Raw genomic sequence first — 14,542 nt, 5'->3', positions numbered from 1 at the left:
TATGTGTGAAGAGAAGATAGTGGTCCTATCGAGTGAGTGTCTAGTAGGGTGAAGAATAAGACAGTATAGGTGAGAAGTGCCGAGAAGCGAAGAGCGAATGACTGTGATGACCTGAGATGATAGTGGTAAGAAGAGAGCGATGAACATTTCTCTTTATACACTGTAACATGTTTCCGAGAAGTGGCAAGAATAGCAGCCGCGACTCATGCTTACACCTAGCACTGTATGAGTAGCTGTCTCCTCTGACCCCGATTCTCATGGGTAAGCGTTGAAGAGAGGTGCTGGAATAGATGTGACAGGCCGCTAGAGCAATGGTGAGGAAGACCCACCGCTACTGTTTTGGGAGTACGGATATACGCCACTATGTGACCGGTGGAAAGCTCCTGCTTGAAGCGTGACATGTTTTAGCGAACATGCCAGTTATGCTCCAGCTTACGATGTGGTTCCCGGTCATTCACCTCACGAGATGTGGTGCATCTGCTCATGGTCGTTGATCATCGTGCCATAATTCGCCAACTCTGCGTGGCGATCATGTAGTGGATCTCACTCGCAGCAGCTTCAGAGTCATGAGATGCATGCAATGCTGCCGGTACTGCATGGTGCTGAACAACATCGATACTGCTTTGCAGAGCCTAACCCTCCGATGAACGTTTTCTGGTGTCGCATTAGCAAACGGACCGTTAGTTTGGAAGGTGATACCCCTTTCTGTCGAAACGAGGGAGTTCTAAAGAAAGATGTGGGGGTGTTGTTTATTGTTTCAAGACAGCTTCAGACTAGTGAACGTGGAGGAACTGCAGTGCCGATAAACGATGATCAACACGGCCCCGCGGTTTGGGCCATGGACGCCCTGCGTTTGAGGCGCAGGGCAGGGCTTGAGCCTGACCATATGAAGTCTAGAGTCGCGAAGTGGTTGATAATGAGCTAACGTTAGCGACTTGAGGTTCCTGGCATCGGTGCGGCTAGCACGTGTCGCGCATGTTGGCTTCGCCTTCGGCAGGTAAGCTTGTAACTAGATACTGCCGGATGGCAATAAGTCTCTGTAAAAAGAGGTCGATAGAGCTCTTTCGACGTTGCCAATTGATTGAGTAAGGTGGAGACTGAGATCCGTTCGTGTTTGCAATCCTGCGCTTCGGAGAGGGAAGGCCGCTTCGTAGCTCTCGCGCAGGGTCTTTGTCGAGCCCTGTCAACTGTTAGAGATACAACCTGAACTCCACAGCCAATTATCTCAGGCCCAATGGTCGGCTTCCTGTTTGACGATGCGATAGCGCTGATGGTGTTGCGGACATGCATGTCGGAGACCCGAAAGTGGAAATCCCTATAAGGATAGTCCAAGAAGGCGATCCTCTAGCGAAACCTTCTCTTGCCGAATTGCACCCTTGCAATTACTCATGACCCACCAACTTCGCGAACGCAACTACGCTTGCGACTCAAGCCCTCTGCGTCGGGCGATGGAATATCTGAATTCGACGAACAGCGTGAAGCCGTCGAACGAGATGGCGCGACCCGCATACCGCTTATCCGTGATGTGCGCTCGTTCGCGCTATTGAGGCAGTGGAATTGTCAACAGCACCCCCCACCGCCTCGAGGTCGCGACATGCGACGTGGTGTCCGAATCACACGCGAAAACCCGCACATGTCGTACAGAAGGCGAGACCGACATCCACGCCTATCCCTCCATCTTCGAGACGAACGCCACAACCCATGTATGGCTGCGCATTCACCCTCCGGGCTCTTCCGCCTCGCACCGCTGGCACGTCCCCGGTCAGCTATCGGAACACATGGACAAGTGTCAACATTGAGTTGGATGATGTAATTGGACAGCATAATCTGGGTGTGCCGAGATGCTGCTAGATGGGTGAGATGGCACAAACTTGCTCCCACAAGAACGGCGATGAGGAGGAGGTTGGGGTGATTGCGACGGCATTAGCGCTGACCAGGCAATTTGGTGTCGCGCAATTGAATGGGCATGCAGAGATGCAGTCAAACAGAGGCTTGAGGAAGGATGGATAAGCGGCTCTGGTTGTCGAGGCGCGTGTTGAGGTCCATCGCGGATTCCTTTACGCGAAGTCGCGTGATGCCGCGTTTGTGGGAAGGCGCGACCCACCCTCGGCAACACCACAACAGAAATTAGACGACCGGTAAGTGCTATGGGATAAACAATCAAGCAAAATGCATTATTGCTGCAAGAACTCCGAAAGTCGCCGCAGCATTGTGGGCGTATCACAGCGCTAGTGCTGACGATCTGGCGACTCACGATGCATTTGCTCAGAGATAGCAAGAGATGACTGAGTCACCGATGAGCGAGCTCAAGAGGGGTAGAGAGCTCGTTCGTGCGACACCGCATATATCGGAAGAAGCTCTAGGACGCGACATATCAGAAGTACCTCGCCACACCATACCACAGGCCCACCGCGACAGCCACAGCAGACGCGCCCAGCGCCGTAAAATTGCCTCCTTCGAGCGAGACTCTGGACCCCGAAGACGTGAAGGCGTCCCAATCCGCGTACGCCGGGAACATACACTTCAACGTAAAATCTGTTTGCGAGCGACTACAGATCGTGTTAGTACCGCGCATCTGTTGGCAAAACTTGGCCCGGAGACGGAAGACTTACGGATACATGGTCGAATTGTAACCCTCCTCATCCATATACCAACTCCGACAACCCACAAAAACGGTCTTTTCCAGATCTTTCTTCACACCCTTGGTCCACGCCGTGACGGCCTGATTCTTCACCTCGACGCGGTCGACCTTGCCGCTCAGGATTGGTTTGATGATCTTGAGAATATACGAGACTGTATTTTCGCTCGTGAGTATGAGTGAGTGATGGCCATTCGCCGTGTTCGGTCCGACCGCGATGAAGAAATTCGGGAACCCATCAACGGCCATGCCCATATATGCAGCCGGGCCTCCACGCTGCTTCCAAACTTCTTGCAAGGCTGCCCCTTCGCGACCGTAGACCGAAAGTGGGTGCAACCAGCGAGTCGCCTCAAAACCGTTGGCGAGTATGATGACATCGGCGTTGATGCGCTGTTGGCCGGGTGTAGCCTTCCCATCGGCACCCAAAACGAGCTCTTTGCCATCCACAGCTTGGATAGGACGATTGGTAAGCGTAAACTTGGAATTCTGCATGCTAGGCAACCACTCAGTATCGAAGACGCGTCTCTTACATCCATACGGATAGTCTGGCGTCATGATATCATGGTACTTTTCCGGCACGATTTCCTTCATCATAGCCAACTGTTGTGTTTCGATCGCAGCCCGCCACTTCTTGTGTTTCATTTGGAACACGGTTGACCAAATGACTTCCACCAGCAGATATATCAGGACGCGGTTTACATACCCGAGGAATGGAAGCCACTTGTAGACCGTGGGTGCGTATTTGGCGTAATTTTCTTTTCCGAAAGGCTCAGAAAGTCGTGGCATTACCCAGGGTGCTGATCGGCCGATCTGAGTGAGTGTTTTAACTTTATAGGGTTCCTTGAGTAGCGATGGAACTATCTGCGCGGCGCTGCAGCCGGTTCCGAGTACTACTACGTCTTTTCGGTTGAGATCAATGTCGTCGCGCCAGCGTGCAGAGTGGAAGACGTCGCCTTCGAAGGTACCGCGCCCTGGGATGGAAGATGGCCATGGGTTCGGCTCTACAAGGATTCCCACACAACTTATCACTGCTTTGGCGCGCACGACTTCTTCATGCAGGTATACGGACCCGCGACCAGAAGCGGTTGCTTTGTCTTCTCGATCTCGGGTACTAAGATCGCCGGTTCCAGGGATCAGGTGCTGGAGTGTTACTTCCCATTGCGCGTCGGCCTCAATCCAGCGGAGTTCCTTTACTTCGGTGTTTAGCTGGATGTGAGAGGCCAATTGATACTTGTCCGAGATCTCGTTAAGATACTCGCGGAATTCTTCGCCGGTGGGATACAAGCGTTTCGAAACGTAGTTTGGTGCGAAGGAGAAAGAGTATAGGGAAGTAGGCCTTGTGATGTTCAATAATTGTCGTTACGAGCTCGCACAATATCGCTTACACGTCGCATTGCTTCGTTACAGTCAGTGCTATTCCGGTTATCGTGCATGATAAGACTTACTACTCCTGGGTACCTGTTGATCCACCAAGTCCCTACCACCGATCGTCAATCAAGGCAATCATGAGATCGCTCTTTTGACTCACCTCCGATACCAGACTGGCGTTCAACAATTTTGAATTCTTTCAATCCGAGCTTTTGCCTTAGTTGACTTCCAGCCGCAATACCTGTTGCACCCGCCCCGATGATCAAGACGGAATAATAGGTTGTCTTGCGTTTCTTTACGCTGTTCGGGCTCGTCATATTAGATAACGAGACAACAAGCACAATACAAGAAAAAACATCAATCAAGAACTCATGTACCTATGTGCGCGACTGCTAACACACGGATTTGAAAGCAGGGCGTTGGGCGCCTGATGCCGGTGGTAGATTAGCCGCAGGCGTGAATCCATGCTGCAACCTAACTACTCGTTCCCTCGTTTGATTGGTCATATACGCGGGCGCATCCACCTTGGGGTGTAGGGTCGTGTTCCTGCAGGATCAAGTTTCTGACGAGACGGGACGAATGCGCCGTTCGGCGTCCGTGGATTGCGTGGCTTGATTGCGTCAGGAAGCTCATCGTTAAGAACATCGTGAATTTAACCCTAACTAGGGACATATGTCAACCTAGCACTTCCATACCACTATGCGAAAGTCCATCCAGAATACCCTCGCAATGCCCAACCAATAATGCCACCATCGTGAGACAAGCTACCAAACCGCGAGTAACGCCATCAAGAACATGCGAAAACTACGTTCACTTCCCACCAAAGATCCTCTTAATATCTGCAAACTTGACAGGCTTAACAAGGTACATATCCACACCTGCCTCTTGCGCGTCCTGTTGATCCTGCGCACTCGCGAGTCCAGTCAATGCGACGATATGCGATTTCGGCAAGCCGTTCTTGCTCTCGAATTGGCGGATATTACGTGTACTTGTCAGACCGTCCATGACGGGCATACTCAGATCCATGAGTATGAAGTCGAAAGGGCGGGCTGGCGGTGAAGAAGACATGGCTTCTGATTTGTACGTTTCGAATGCTTCGAGACCATTGGTAGCTTCCACGTAGCGTAGATTCTGCCGTTTGGCGAACACGACGAGGAGCTTCAGATTGATGGCATTGTCGTCTACGAGGAGGACACGTGGATTGAAGTATTCACCGCCTTCGCTGTGGGTGGGACTCAGGGGGGTGGTAGTTATTGGGAAGGGACGCGGTGGCGGTGGAGAAGGGTATCCGGCGGCCTCGTCAGCCTTTCGCGTTGATACATCTTGTGGGAACATGTCACTGAGACTTCGCTGAGCCGAGGCACGAGGCGGTGCAAGAGACTGAAGGTCGGGCTGAACTAATGAGGAGCTCATCGATCGGCTGATGTGTCGCTCGTTGTTGTGTTGTGAGGCGCGTTTCTGGCACGATAGAAGTGTCCGGGCGAGCTTTCGAGGTCCGCAGCTGTGCGTGTCGTCAGTAAATTGGTCTCAGACTTGCGTAAGGAATACTCACGGCTGTGTAACTATTTCAAGGATCCAGCCAAGCGCTTCGATTTGTCTCGCAAGCTGAGTCTCTGCTGCTACTTTCTCTGCAGTATCTGTACAAACGCAAACTACTCCTAGCGGTGATGTGTTATTGCGACTGGCATTCGAGCTCTGCATCAATTGGTAGAGGGAAGGTGAGTCGATGAGCAGAAAGTCGATGTCGGTGACCGAGATGTCAGTGCTGGCGTGCTTCGAGGCGACGATCTTCATGTCAAAGTTCTTGCAAGCGTTTTCCATGGACTCCTTGGTTTTTAGCCCCCGCTCGCCACCTTGCGTGTTAGTCATGTCGCAAACGATGGAGACAGATGTGCCCTTCAGCTCTTGGGGTGCTCTGACAAGAGCATGATCTTGGTGGGCATTCGCCTTGGAGCCAATGGGTAGACGTATGCTGATCTTGATGACAGTACCAACGTTATGCGTGCTCCTTACTTCAATCTCGCCTTTCAGGGATTCTATGATCTGCTTGACGATCGAAAGACCCAATCCGGTACCGGAGCTGAAAGGGTCTTCTTGACTGAATGGCGAAAATAACTTTGTCCGCTGGTACTCCTGCGACATTCCGCGACCGGAGTCTTCCACACTAAGAGATAGGTCCATGAAGTTGGCGGAGCTTTTTTGCTGTATCATGTTGATAGCAATATAGCCAGAGTCGGTGTATTTGAGCGCGTTCCCAAGTAAATTCATCACAATGCGTCGCAGAGCACCGGGCTGCGATCTCACGATCCAACTGACGTATGGGGCTACGATCAAAGACACAGCAACAGAGCCATGTGTATCTCTGCCTGCCACTTCGTTGCTGCTATTCGTGTCCTGGAGGAACGCTGTTGCCGCCTTGCTCTCAGCTTGATCGTAGATTGCGGCTCCTTTGATGTGATGTGTCTTCCTGAACGTGTGACCAGCACACACAGTGTCGCAAACTTCCTCGACTAGTTGTGCTAGATCGAAGTCGGACGTAACACCAAGAATCGAATTATCAGAAGGCTGTCGCTTGTTTCGCCCCAGGCTTCGCTTGTTCTGACCAGAGACTTTCTGTAATTTGTTGATTTTGGCGTAATCAAGCACGTGATCTATCGTATCGAGCAGTGTCTTGCCGCAAGTTTCGATTGAAGACACCAAAGACTCTTGGTACGCCGATGCCACCGTCTCGCGTAAGAACTCGACAGATCCAAGGATACCATGCAGGGGCGAACGCAGCTCGTGTGATATAGACGCAATGAATGTGGTTTTGGCACGATCCGCTTTCTGTGCATTGAGTCGTGCTACTTCGCTGGTCACTGAGTTCCCGAATGCTTGGAGATATGGGAGTTCGTTATCCGGGCTCATCAACCTTCCGGCTTGGGTGGTCCAGATAAAGCCACCAGCAATCCATCGTTCCGTAGCCGGGCACCAGAGTGGCAGGAAGATAAGGCTCCTAACCTTTGGCAGAACTTTGAGGAACTCGGTTGGGATGAATCTTTCTCGCTTTTTGCGCGTCTTCTTGGTGTTAGCGGCGGGTTCGTCGACTGTGCGATCCGACTGTTCTGTCTCGGAACGTTCAGACTTCTCATCAGAAGAGTTGATGCCCATGCCATCCTCATTGTAGTTGAAGAACTTCCCGTACGGATATCGATGGATATAGCGCTCCATGGCAGCTTCATTGAAGCTGAAGTCTGTGTGCACTAGGGCCGCATTGCCTTCGCGTAAAGATAGTCCGACCACAGGACAGGCCTTGCTGTCAGTCCCATTTGCATCGGATACGCCATCCGCGTCGACGACTGTCTGTTTCTTGTGCCTTCGTGAAGCCGTTGAGTCGCCGGTATCAGTGTTGTGTGTCGCACTCTCGTCGCTGCTACCGGCTGTGCGGTTGTAGTCGTAGAGATGGGTTCTTATCCCAGCGGTCGAAGTGTCGAAGAAGACGACACCATCGGCCTCAGTACTCTCGCGAATTATACGAGCGGCGCTGTGGAAGATACGAGCTGCGTCGGATTCGGCGTCACGCTTGCGGTGAGCTTGTCTGGCAGGCACAGACGTGTTGTGGCCTTCTTCTTCGTCAAGGGCTAGTAAGCGCGCGTTCTCGGTCTGCTTCTCCATAGTGGTGGGCCGGTTGCCGTCTTCTCGACTGTCCTGTAAAGAGGAGCGCTCGATGAACTGAGTCAAGCCACGTACCATGCGCTCACCCTTGTTGCGGTCCATGCTGTCTTTGGCCAGCTCGAGGTGCTCCATGACGGCGGCGGAAACATCTTGCATGAAGCGCAATTCGCCAGCACTGATTCCATCGCGAGGCTTCTCATCAGATACAGCATAGACGCCAATGCGGTGGCCTGCTTTGGTAATGATGGGGACGCCTGCGTAGAACCTCACACCAGGCTCACCCTTAACATAGTCCCTATCGGCGAATCTTGCATCTAGTCTGCAATCAGGTATGACCATGCATTCGCCAGTGTAGGTGCTCCCATCGTCCTCTTTTGCAGTGTAGGTCGAGGAGAAGGTATGGTAACAGACAGCATCGGTCTTGGTCAAGATGGCGTTGCCCAGCCAGACCTCGTCTTCGGGCTCTTCGGCGACAGGCTTGAACAGCGAGAGAGTTCGCGTGGCCTCGGCAAGAATGTACTGGTGGTGCGCGTCGATCAGCGATACCATTGCCCGCCGGGTGTCAAGTCGAAGCGTGGCGAGCTGCGCAAAGGCAGTCAGTGATCGATCGCGCGACGTCTGGGGTTGGAAGCCAGAGTAGGTCAGGCCTTTACCAGAACCGTCGGCAGCGTCAACCAGGCTCTGTGCATCGAGCCATGGGCGGTAGTACCTGTAAGCATCCTTAGCTGCAGCCGAAGCGTTTCTATCGCATAACCCAAACCTGTGGAGATCGCGCTCGCGGGCTGCTTCTGGCCACGAGTAGCCCATGGTTCTAGTATGTTCGTGGGGGATTCAGCATGTCCTTCTAGTAGCACAACATAGCAGAGTATCAGTCCCAAGGCAGAGGCACAACGGTGGGGGGTTTGCGACTGGCGGCAGCGAGGGTGCTTGTTCCTCTTGCAGGCGAGTGGCTGCCGCTGTCGTCCATTTTGAGTGACATAGTAACTGCATTGGTGCTAGGCGGCGGATATCCTGCTCCGCGGGTCATTCCAAGGCAATTGCATTTCTTTTGGCATGGGGGGAAACGAAGAATCCGATCGAGATGCGCCCGTGGTTATTGCCAGGTGACGAAGCGATCGTGCAGTTCCGCTAGTCACCTGTCTAGCCAAATGCCGATCTCCCGCATTCCAGTCGATGCGCGACAACCAAACTTTCAGACAGCAACTTCTGCGACGTCCATACGACAGCGCCATGTTTGAAGTGCCGGATGCGAAGCGGTGGGTCGACTCGCTAGTGCGCCTGTTATCTGCATACTGACTTTGCCAAGGGTTCGCCGCGCTGAGCTGGAGTCGCCCATATCATCTAGACAATCCTCGCCAGACCCCGATCTCGAAGAGCTGCTGCGATCCAAGATAAACACCGAGTTTACCTATACCACGACCGAAGATGATGTTCACGACATCGCGCAAAGCGACGAAGACGAGACGGAGCTGCGGCTCTTCGCTGCGCCCGCAAACGCTGCTCCACAATCGCTGAAGATTAGAATTTCATCGCCAGGCGCCGATAGCGGAGAGCCAGGACTGATTCTGAAGAAGCCACGGAGCTATTATTTCGCCGACGAGCCCACAAGCGAGGAGGAAGACGCCTTCAGAGCGGCCGCCATCGAGGGAAGGAGCGTCCTGGAGCTGTCGCGGCAGCCATGGCCCGGTTGCGCCCTGCCATGGAAGGTGCGCACCATATCGCCGGCCGGCATGAGCAAGGAGGTCCTGGTCGGTCACCCTCCTACGCTCGTCACGGTCGAGGATAAGGCACACAAGCGCACAAGGAAGGGCAAGAAGTCACGCATAGCGATACGGAAGAAGCTCCAGGCGGTAAAAGAGAAGCAGAGTGAGGCAGCACGTCTTGCGCAAGAGAAGGAAGAAGCCAAGCGTGAGAAGAACACTCGGAGAAATCGAGAGAAGAAGCTCAAGAAGAAGGCGAAGGAGCAAGCGAAGAAGGCAGTTGATGGGGCCACAGACGGGGCAGCAGAGGCTATGGATGGTGTGGTAGAAGACACTGTGATAGAGACTCAACCTGTTGCTGATGGGTCGATATGAGGCGCATCATTGCACACCTTTATTATCTCATCAGCGTTACGAACGAGACTGGCATCAGACGCATGACTCTCACGGCTGCAAGTAATACTTGCTTGGTCATAGGCACCCTTCACCTGTGCCATGAGGCTACCTTTACCTATGCCGATTCTACGCTAGCAAATACCTCTATTTGTCGACTATAACTGCTTCGTTTTGGTCTACCTGTTTCCACCAACTTACACTCTACGACTCACTCAACTGCCAACATGGACCAGAACTACAACCAAGAGCATATCAACTTCGACAGCGCTTCTGGTGTCGGCTCGCAATACGCCCCGGTATATCCTTATCTCCAGGAGAGGTTCGGACCATCTACACCACAACACATAGACGAGACCTCAGCTCCGCATTACGGCTTTCATAACCACGGCACGAATGGCTACGACACGTTCATGTCTGATGTAATGCCGCCTGGTGCTCACTACGACGGGTACCACAGACCTATGACACCTGAGAGCACACCACATCTTATGGAATCGAGTGATGCCCAGTTCCATGTTGCAGTTGAAGAATCGCACCAGTATACTGCAGATATACAAGAGGAAGAGCCAGACTTCGCCCCAGACTTCTGGAAGACTCTGGTTGATTTCGAGATCCCCGACTTCACCCAGACTTCCATCAACAACATACCCGGTATTCAAGCCTTATACGTCGCCTATCTGTCCCACTATGGACCACTGTCAACTGCGACAAACGCAACTCGCATGCAGTACGCCAAAGCCTTTGCTTTTGCTCTCCTCACGCACTACTACCCCCCGTCACATAATTACACGGTGGTGCCCACTTCCCCCGGACCCGTGGCAAAGTACGGGATGTACTTCATCTTAGCTGCCGACGATAAGTCAGATATCTGGAAAGAGTTCCACAAGAATAAAGGCAGGGCCTTCCGCCGTAAAGTACCAACCAAGAAGGAGCTCGAGAGGGCGGAGAGAGAAGAGCAAGACGCCAAGGTAGCAGAGTACGCCCAAGGTATTACGCAACTCTTCAACCTGCAGTGGGATCATATCGCGCCTGAGGACATCGCCGCTTTCGTGGTCATGCGCAAGACGATAGCAACGGATACCGAGACCGGCGCCGTCACGCACGAGCAGCATCCGTACACTTACTTCGCCATCATGATTGACAACTTCGACGAAGTCCCTCGCCTCTCCACGAGCAACACCATGCACCGCAGCGACGTTCTCACCGATGCCCTGTGTCGAGGCGGCAACATCCAGAACGGTCACGGCATGTTGCTGTACGGTCCGCGTCTAGAGTTCTACGCCTTTGATCGCGGAAATGAATGGGTCTATCTTGACGACGAAGAAGGAAGCGACCAGGGAACTCAGGATATCGAACCTAAGATGAAATTGCTGTCGTCGGGTGGTCAAGGTCTGGAGATGGATCTGCGCACTACCGGTCTGGACATGGTAGACGTACCGTTTCGAGACGTCGCTATGAGAGAGGTGGTTTACGCGGCTGAGCCAGATGCTAGTGTGACTAAGGATGCAGGTTCAGCACAAGGGGAGGACGAGATGGAGGACTACTAGAGACAATCCAGCGAATTGGAAGGCGAAAGGTGCGTGCAGAGGTCCATTACTGACAAGCACTTCCCTGGCGATAGATAAAAATCTACTTTGATAAGACAAGTTCACTTCATTTCTGCTCGTTCTTCGCGTTACTTGAAGTGTGACGGGGTTTAGACGACCCGCCAACGATCGCTAGCCATGTCCCACTTGCGCGGACACAACTCCGATGCCTGCCACAACGTGGTCTACGGGAGCGTCCGCCCGCTAGCTGATATGCCTGTCATACTACTAATGTAGCGAAGGACCGACTGAAAGTGTTGAGATACGGATAAGTGTTCATTGTAGTAGGTTGCCTGATAATGTATCTCAACTTCACTTTATGCAACAAGTCATATATCCAGACAGGCGTAATGCCTCGGCCCCTTACCATCCTCCTTCGCCCCACCATCGATCCAATCCATCTTCTGAGCAGCCTCCTTTGCCATCGCCCTAACTTCCTCAGTCAACCCCTTCATCTCAGCAAGTCCTCCAAACCTCTTCTTCCAAAGCGCCCACCTCTGCTTACTAAACTCCGCTCTACCATCCCATAACGGACCACCACTACCTGGATCCCCCTCAGTCGCCTTCTTTGGGGTGAGGTCTTGTTCTCTTTCGTAGACTTGTTTACCCATAGCAAAGATCCAGACCGCAGCGGAGGGGATGAAAGAATTGTATTTCTGTATCGCTGTGCCGTTCGCATCGTCTTCGTGTGGTGTCTCCAGTGCATTGCGCACTTGCCAGATGCAATATATCCAGAAATTGCGGACGTTTTCGCGCGTGATGAGAGCGTAGAAGTAGAGCATGTTGGCGTATGCGTACACTTCTTGTGTCATGTAGCCACACTGGCCTCCGGGGCAGTCGTCTATACTCTCGCGCGCGGCCATGCCGAAGCGGCGGAGGCAGGTGTACATGTCTGAATCTTTGGCAATTGGGGGTGGAAAGCTGGCTTTTATCGTCTTCATGAGGGTGACGAGCCTGTTAAGACCGTTGGTGTCGCGGAAAGAGAGGCGTTTGGCGGAGTGGATTATGGAGTACCAGATGCTGAGGAAGGGGAGGTGCTTTCTATTTTCGAGGATGGCTTTATTAATGAAGTCGAGGAGTTTCTTCGTAGCGTCTTTTGCATTGGTATTGTTGTTTAAGTAGTCTTGTATTATTGCGTAGAATTTATTGTCTTCGCTCGGTCCAAAGCATCCTCGCTTCTTCATGATAATGTCGATTTGGGTGGCTTCATCTTGAACGTTGGCGATAGCCTCGGCGATCTCGCGGTTTTTTCTTTCTCTTCGTTCTTCCCAAGACATCTTCTTCGATGACAACTCCATTGTTAGGAAGCGTTACAGGTCAGAATGTGGTGTTTTAAGTTCGCATACAATCTCAAAGTTGAAGTACGCCCTTCAGCCCTTCAGGCTGCCATCTCAAAGCGCTAGTTCGTGGCAACATGCATGCTTGCGCATGTAGTGGAGATCTGCCGTAGGCGTTCTTGAATGCTGCCCCGCCATTCGTGCCAGTTTTGTCCTAAATTACTGGAGTAAGCAGGCTACACAAACGTCAGGGTGTGGCTGGTAGAGCAGCGCATAAGTCTCGAAGAGCTTCAGTACATGTTTTCCAACCAGTGCCCCACCACGAATGGCAGCATAGACTCGCGGTGTTTCAAGATTCAGGATATGGCTGGACGTGCTGCTTTACATGAAGCGGTCGGGCGACGCGCCTGATTACGATCATTGAAGCTGGGCGCGCAAAGATGTGTACCGCGGACGAGGGGCGCTTCAGATGATTCTATCGGCTCCAGAACGATTACGCATATTGGCATGAACTGGCTGGATCACGAGTAATGGAAGAGTAGCCAAGGTTTGGGGTGAAGAAATGTTGGAGTGTGGTGTTGGTAACCAGGGTCTTGCTCCCAAACGCCCAGTAAATTGGAAACAGCGACCCGGGCGCGACCCGACTGCCTCGCACCACGACTAATCTCCAACACCGACACGACGGCATAAAGTGTCCACCACGCGCATCGGCCGCCCACACCCTCGAACGGCGATCGCACACACAATCATGTCGTCCTACCTAAACAACCTCCTTACGAACACGACTTCGCGCTACAACAATCTGCGACGACAAATCCTCTCGGACGAAGCAGACGGCGACACAGAAGACGACTCGCATCTTTCCAGAGTTCTTCGCGCATACTACACAGAGAAAGGACGGCCCTTTCCGCAATGGCTCCCGCCCGACCCAAAGGCACCGCAGCCTGCGCCCGCCCAGTTCGTGTCTTCGCGACAACAGGCACAAGCACAAACAGCAGGCCGAGGAGGAGGCTTGAACGACCTCTGGGATAATCCCGCGCCACAACAACCACCGCAAGAACCACAGTCACTTCGCCGAGGGCCAGGAGCACGGGGCGGTGGAGCGCGTCCCATGCAAGGCCGGCCCATGGGCAACTCGTTGACGCCAGACCCTCAAATACAAGGCAGACCACTGCCCAGCCAACGAGCAGGGAGCTACCAAAGCTCATTGGGAGGACGCTCACAAGCAGAAGCTTCACCACCACCGAGCGCGGGTACAGGGTCGGGCACAACAGCACAGGAAAGGCTCAAGGCCAGGTTATGGGGACGGTCACAGAGCCCAGCACCGCGTGGACTTTCTTCAGAATCCGCCAACTCGCAATCGTCTCCGCAAGCTGGACGGGCGCCCTACCCTGAAGATCGGAGTCACAGCTATGGAAGTACTGGTAGCGGCGGCGGGAGACCACAGGGCTCATTTGGCATGTCGTCGAACTCCCCATGGAGCGGGAACGATGATCCGTATGCGCCCCAAGGTGGAGGATACGGCGGCGGCGCACCTCCACCACAACGCGGACCGCAAGGTGGGCGTATGGGCTTGCCAAGCGGACCGCGCATGCGTTGAGCATCTACCTGTTGTATGCAGCACGGCGTAACGGAGTTGGATCTTGGTCGTCACTGGGTGGGAAGCATGGGGTTTGTAGACCTGGCCACATAGACGAATACCTAATCAATACATTCAGCTCATAATAACTTCAAAGCATAGTTTTGTTCAGAGCTATCTTGCGCACAGTGTCGCGACTAGAGCACATTACTCGATGCGATAGGGCTGGGGCAACGCGTTCCCTGCCCCGCGGGTGGCACGCTACACAGCCACAGCCCCGGCCCTCCAGCGTCATCGGGCGCAGGTCACTGCCCGCAAGCATCACCTGCAACTGCATAGCGCCA

The 14,542-nt window shown here is 53.3% G+C and overlaps 6 protein-coding genes across 6 annotated transcripts; 3 read left to right on the top strand and 3 right to left on the bottom strand.

The window, feature by feature from the left end:
* Positions 1–2,608: 2,608 nt before the first annotated feature.
* On the bottom strand, positions 2,609–4,323 carry J4E92_006287 (uncharacterized protein; the record flags this gene model as incomplete). Its single annotated transcript, XM_051497657.1, has 4 exons — positions 2,609–3,974; positions 4,024–4,034; positions 4,084–4,115; positions 4,167–4,323. 4 exons carry the CDS (start codon positions 4,321–4,323, stop codon positions 2,609–2,611), a joined length of 1,566 nt encoding a protein of 521 aa, XP_051352304.1.
* A 493-nt stretch (positions 4,324–4,816) lies between these two features.
* Positions 4,817–8,467, bottom strand: J4E92_006286 (uncharacterized protein; the record flags this gene model as incomplete). The annotated part of the gene is made up of 3 exons (XM_051497656.1): positions 4,817–5,507; positions 5,559–8,369; positions 8,421–8,467. The coding sequence occupies 3 exons, from the start codon at positions 8,465–8,467 to the stop codon at positions 4,817–4,819; spliced, it is 3,549 nt and encodes a 1,182-aa protein (XP_051352303.1).
* A 423-nt stretch (positions 8,468–8,890) lies between these two features.
* J4E92_006285 (uncharacterized protein) lies at positions 8,891–9,735 on the top strand (the record flags this gene model as incomplete). The annotated part of the gene is made up of 2 exons (XM_051497655.1): positions 8,891–8,916; positions 8,967–9,735. The coding sequence occupies 2 exons, from the start codon at positions 8,891–8,893 to the stop codon at positions 9,733–9,735; spliced, it is 795 nt and encodes a 264-aa protein (XP_051352302.1).
* A 245-nt stretch (positions 9,736–9,980) lies between these two features.
* Positions 9,981–11,303, top strand: J4E92_006284 (uncharacterized protein; the record flags this gene model as incomplete). The annotated part of the gene is made up of 1 exon (XM_051497654.1): positions 9,981–11,303. The coding sequence occupies one exon, from the start codon at positions 9,981–9,983 to the stop codon at positions 11,301–11,303; it is 1,323 nt and encodes a 440-aa protein (XP_051352301.1).
* Positions 11,304–11,671: 368 nt separating this feature from the next.
* J4E92_006283 (uncharacterized protein) lies at positions 11,672–12,640 on the bottom strand (the record flags this gene model as incomplete). The annotated part of the gene is made up of 1 exon (XM_051497653.1): positions 11,672–12,640. The coding sequence occupies one exon, from the start codon at positions 12,638–12,640 to the stop codon at positions 11,672–11,674; it is 969 nt and encodes a 322-aa protein (XP_051352300.1).
* A 727-nt stretch (positions 12,641–13,367) lies between these two features.
* Positions 13,368–14,219, top strand: J4E92_006282 (uncharacterized protein; the record flags this gene model as incomplete). The annotated part of the gene is made up of 1 exon (XM_051497652.1): positions 13,368–14,219. The coding sequence occupies one exon, from the start codon at positions 13,368–13,370 to the stop codon at positions 14,217–14,219; it is 852 nt and encodes a 283-aa protein (XP_051352299.1).
* Positions 14,220–14,542: the final 323 nt, after the last annotated feature.

Source organism: Alternaria infectoria (assembly GCF_024043175.1).
Source record: "Alternaria infectoria strain BMP 0036 chromosome Unknown scaffold_9, whole genome shotgun sequence".
NCBI classification, from domain to species: Eukaryota; Fungi; Ascomycota; class Dothideomycetes; order Pleosporales; family Pleosporaceae; genus Alternaria; species Alternaria infectoria.
The sequence above is the reverse complement of the archived record's forward strand: the minus strand, read 5'-3'. Positions and strand labels throughout refer to the sequence as shown.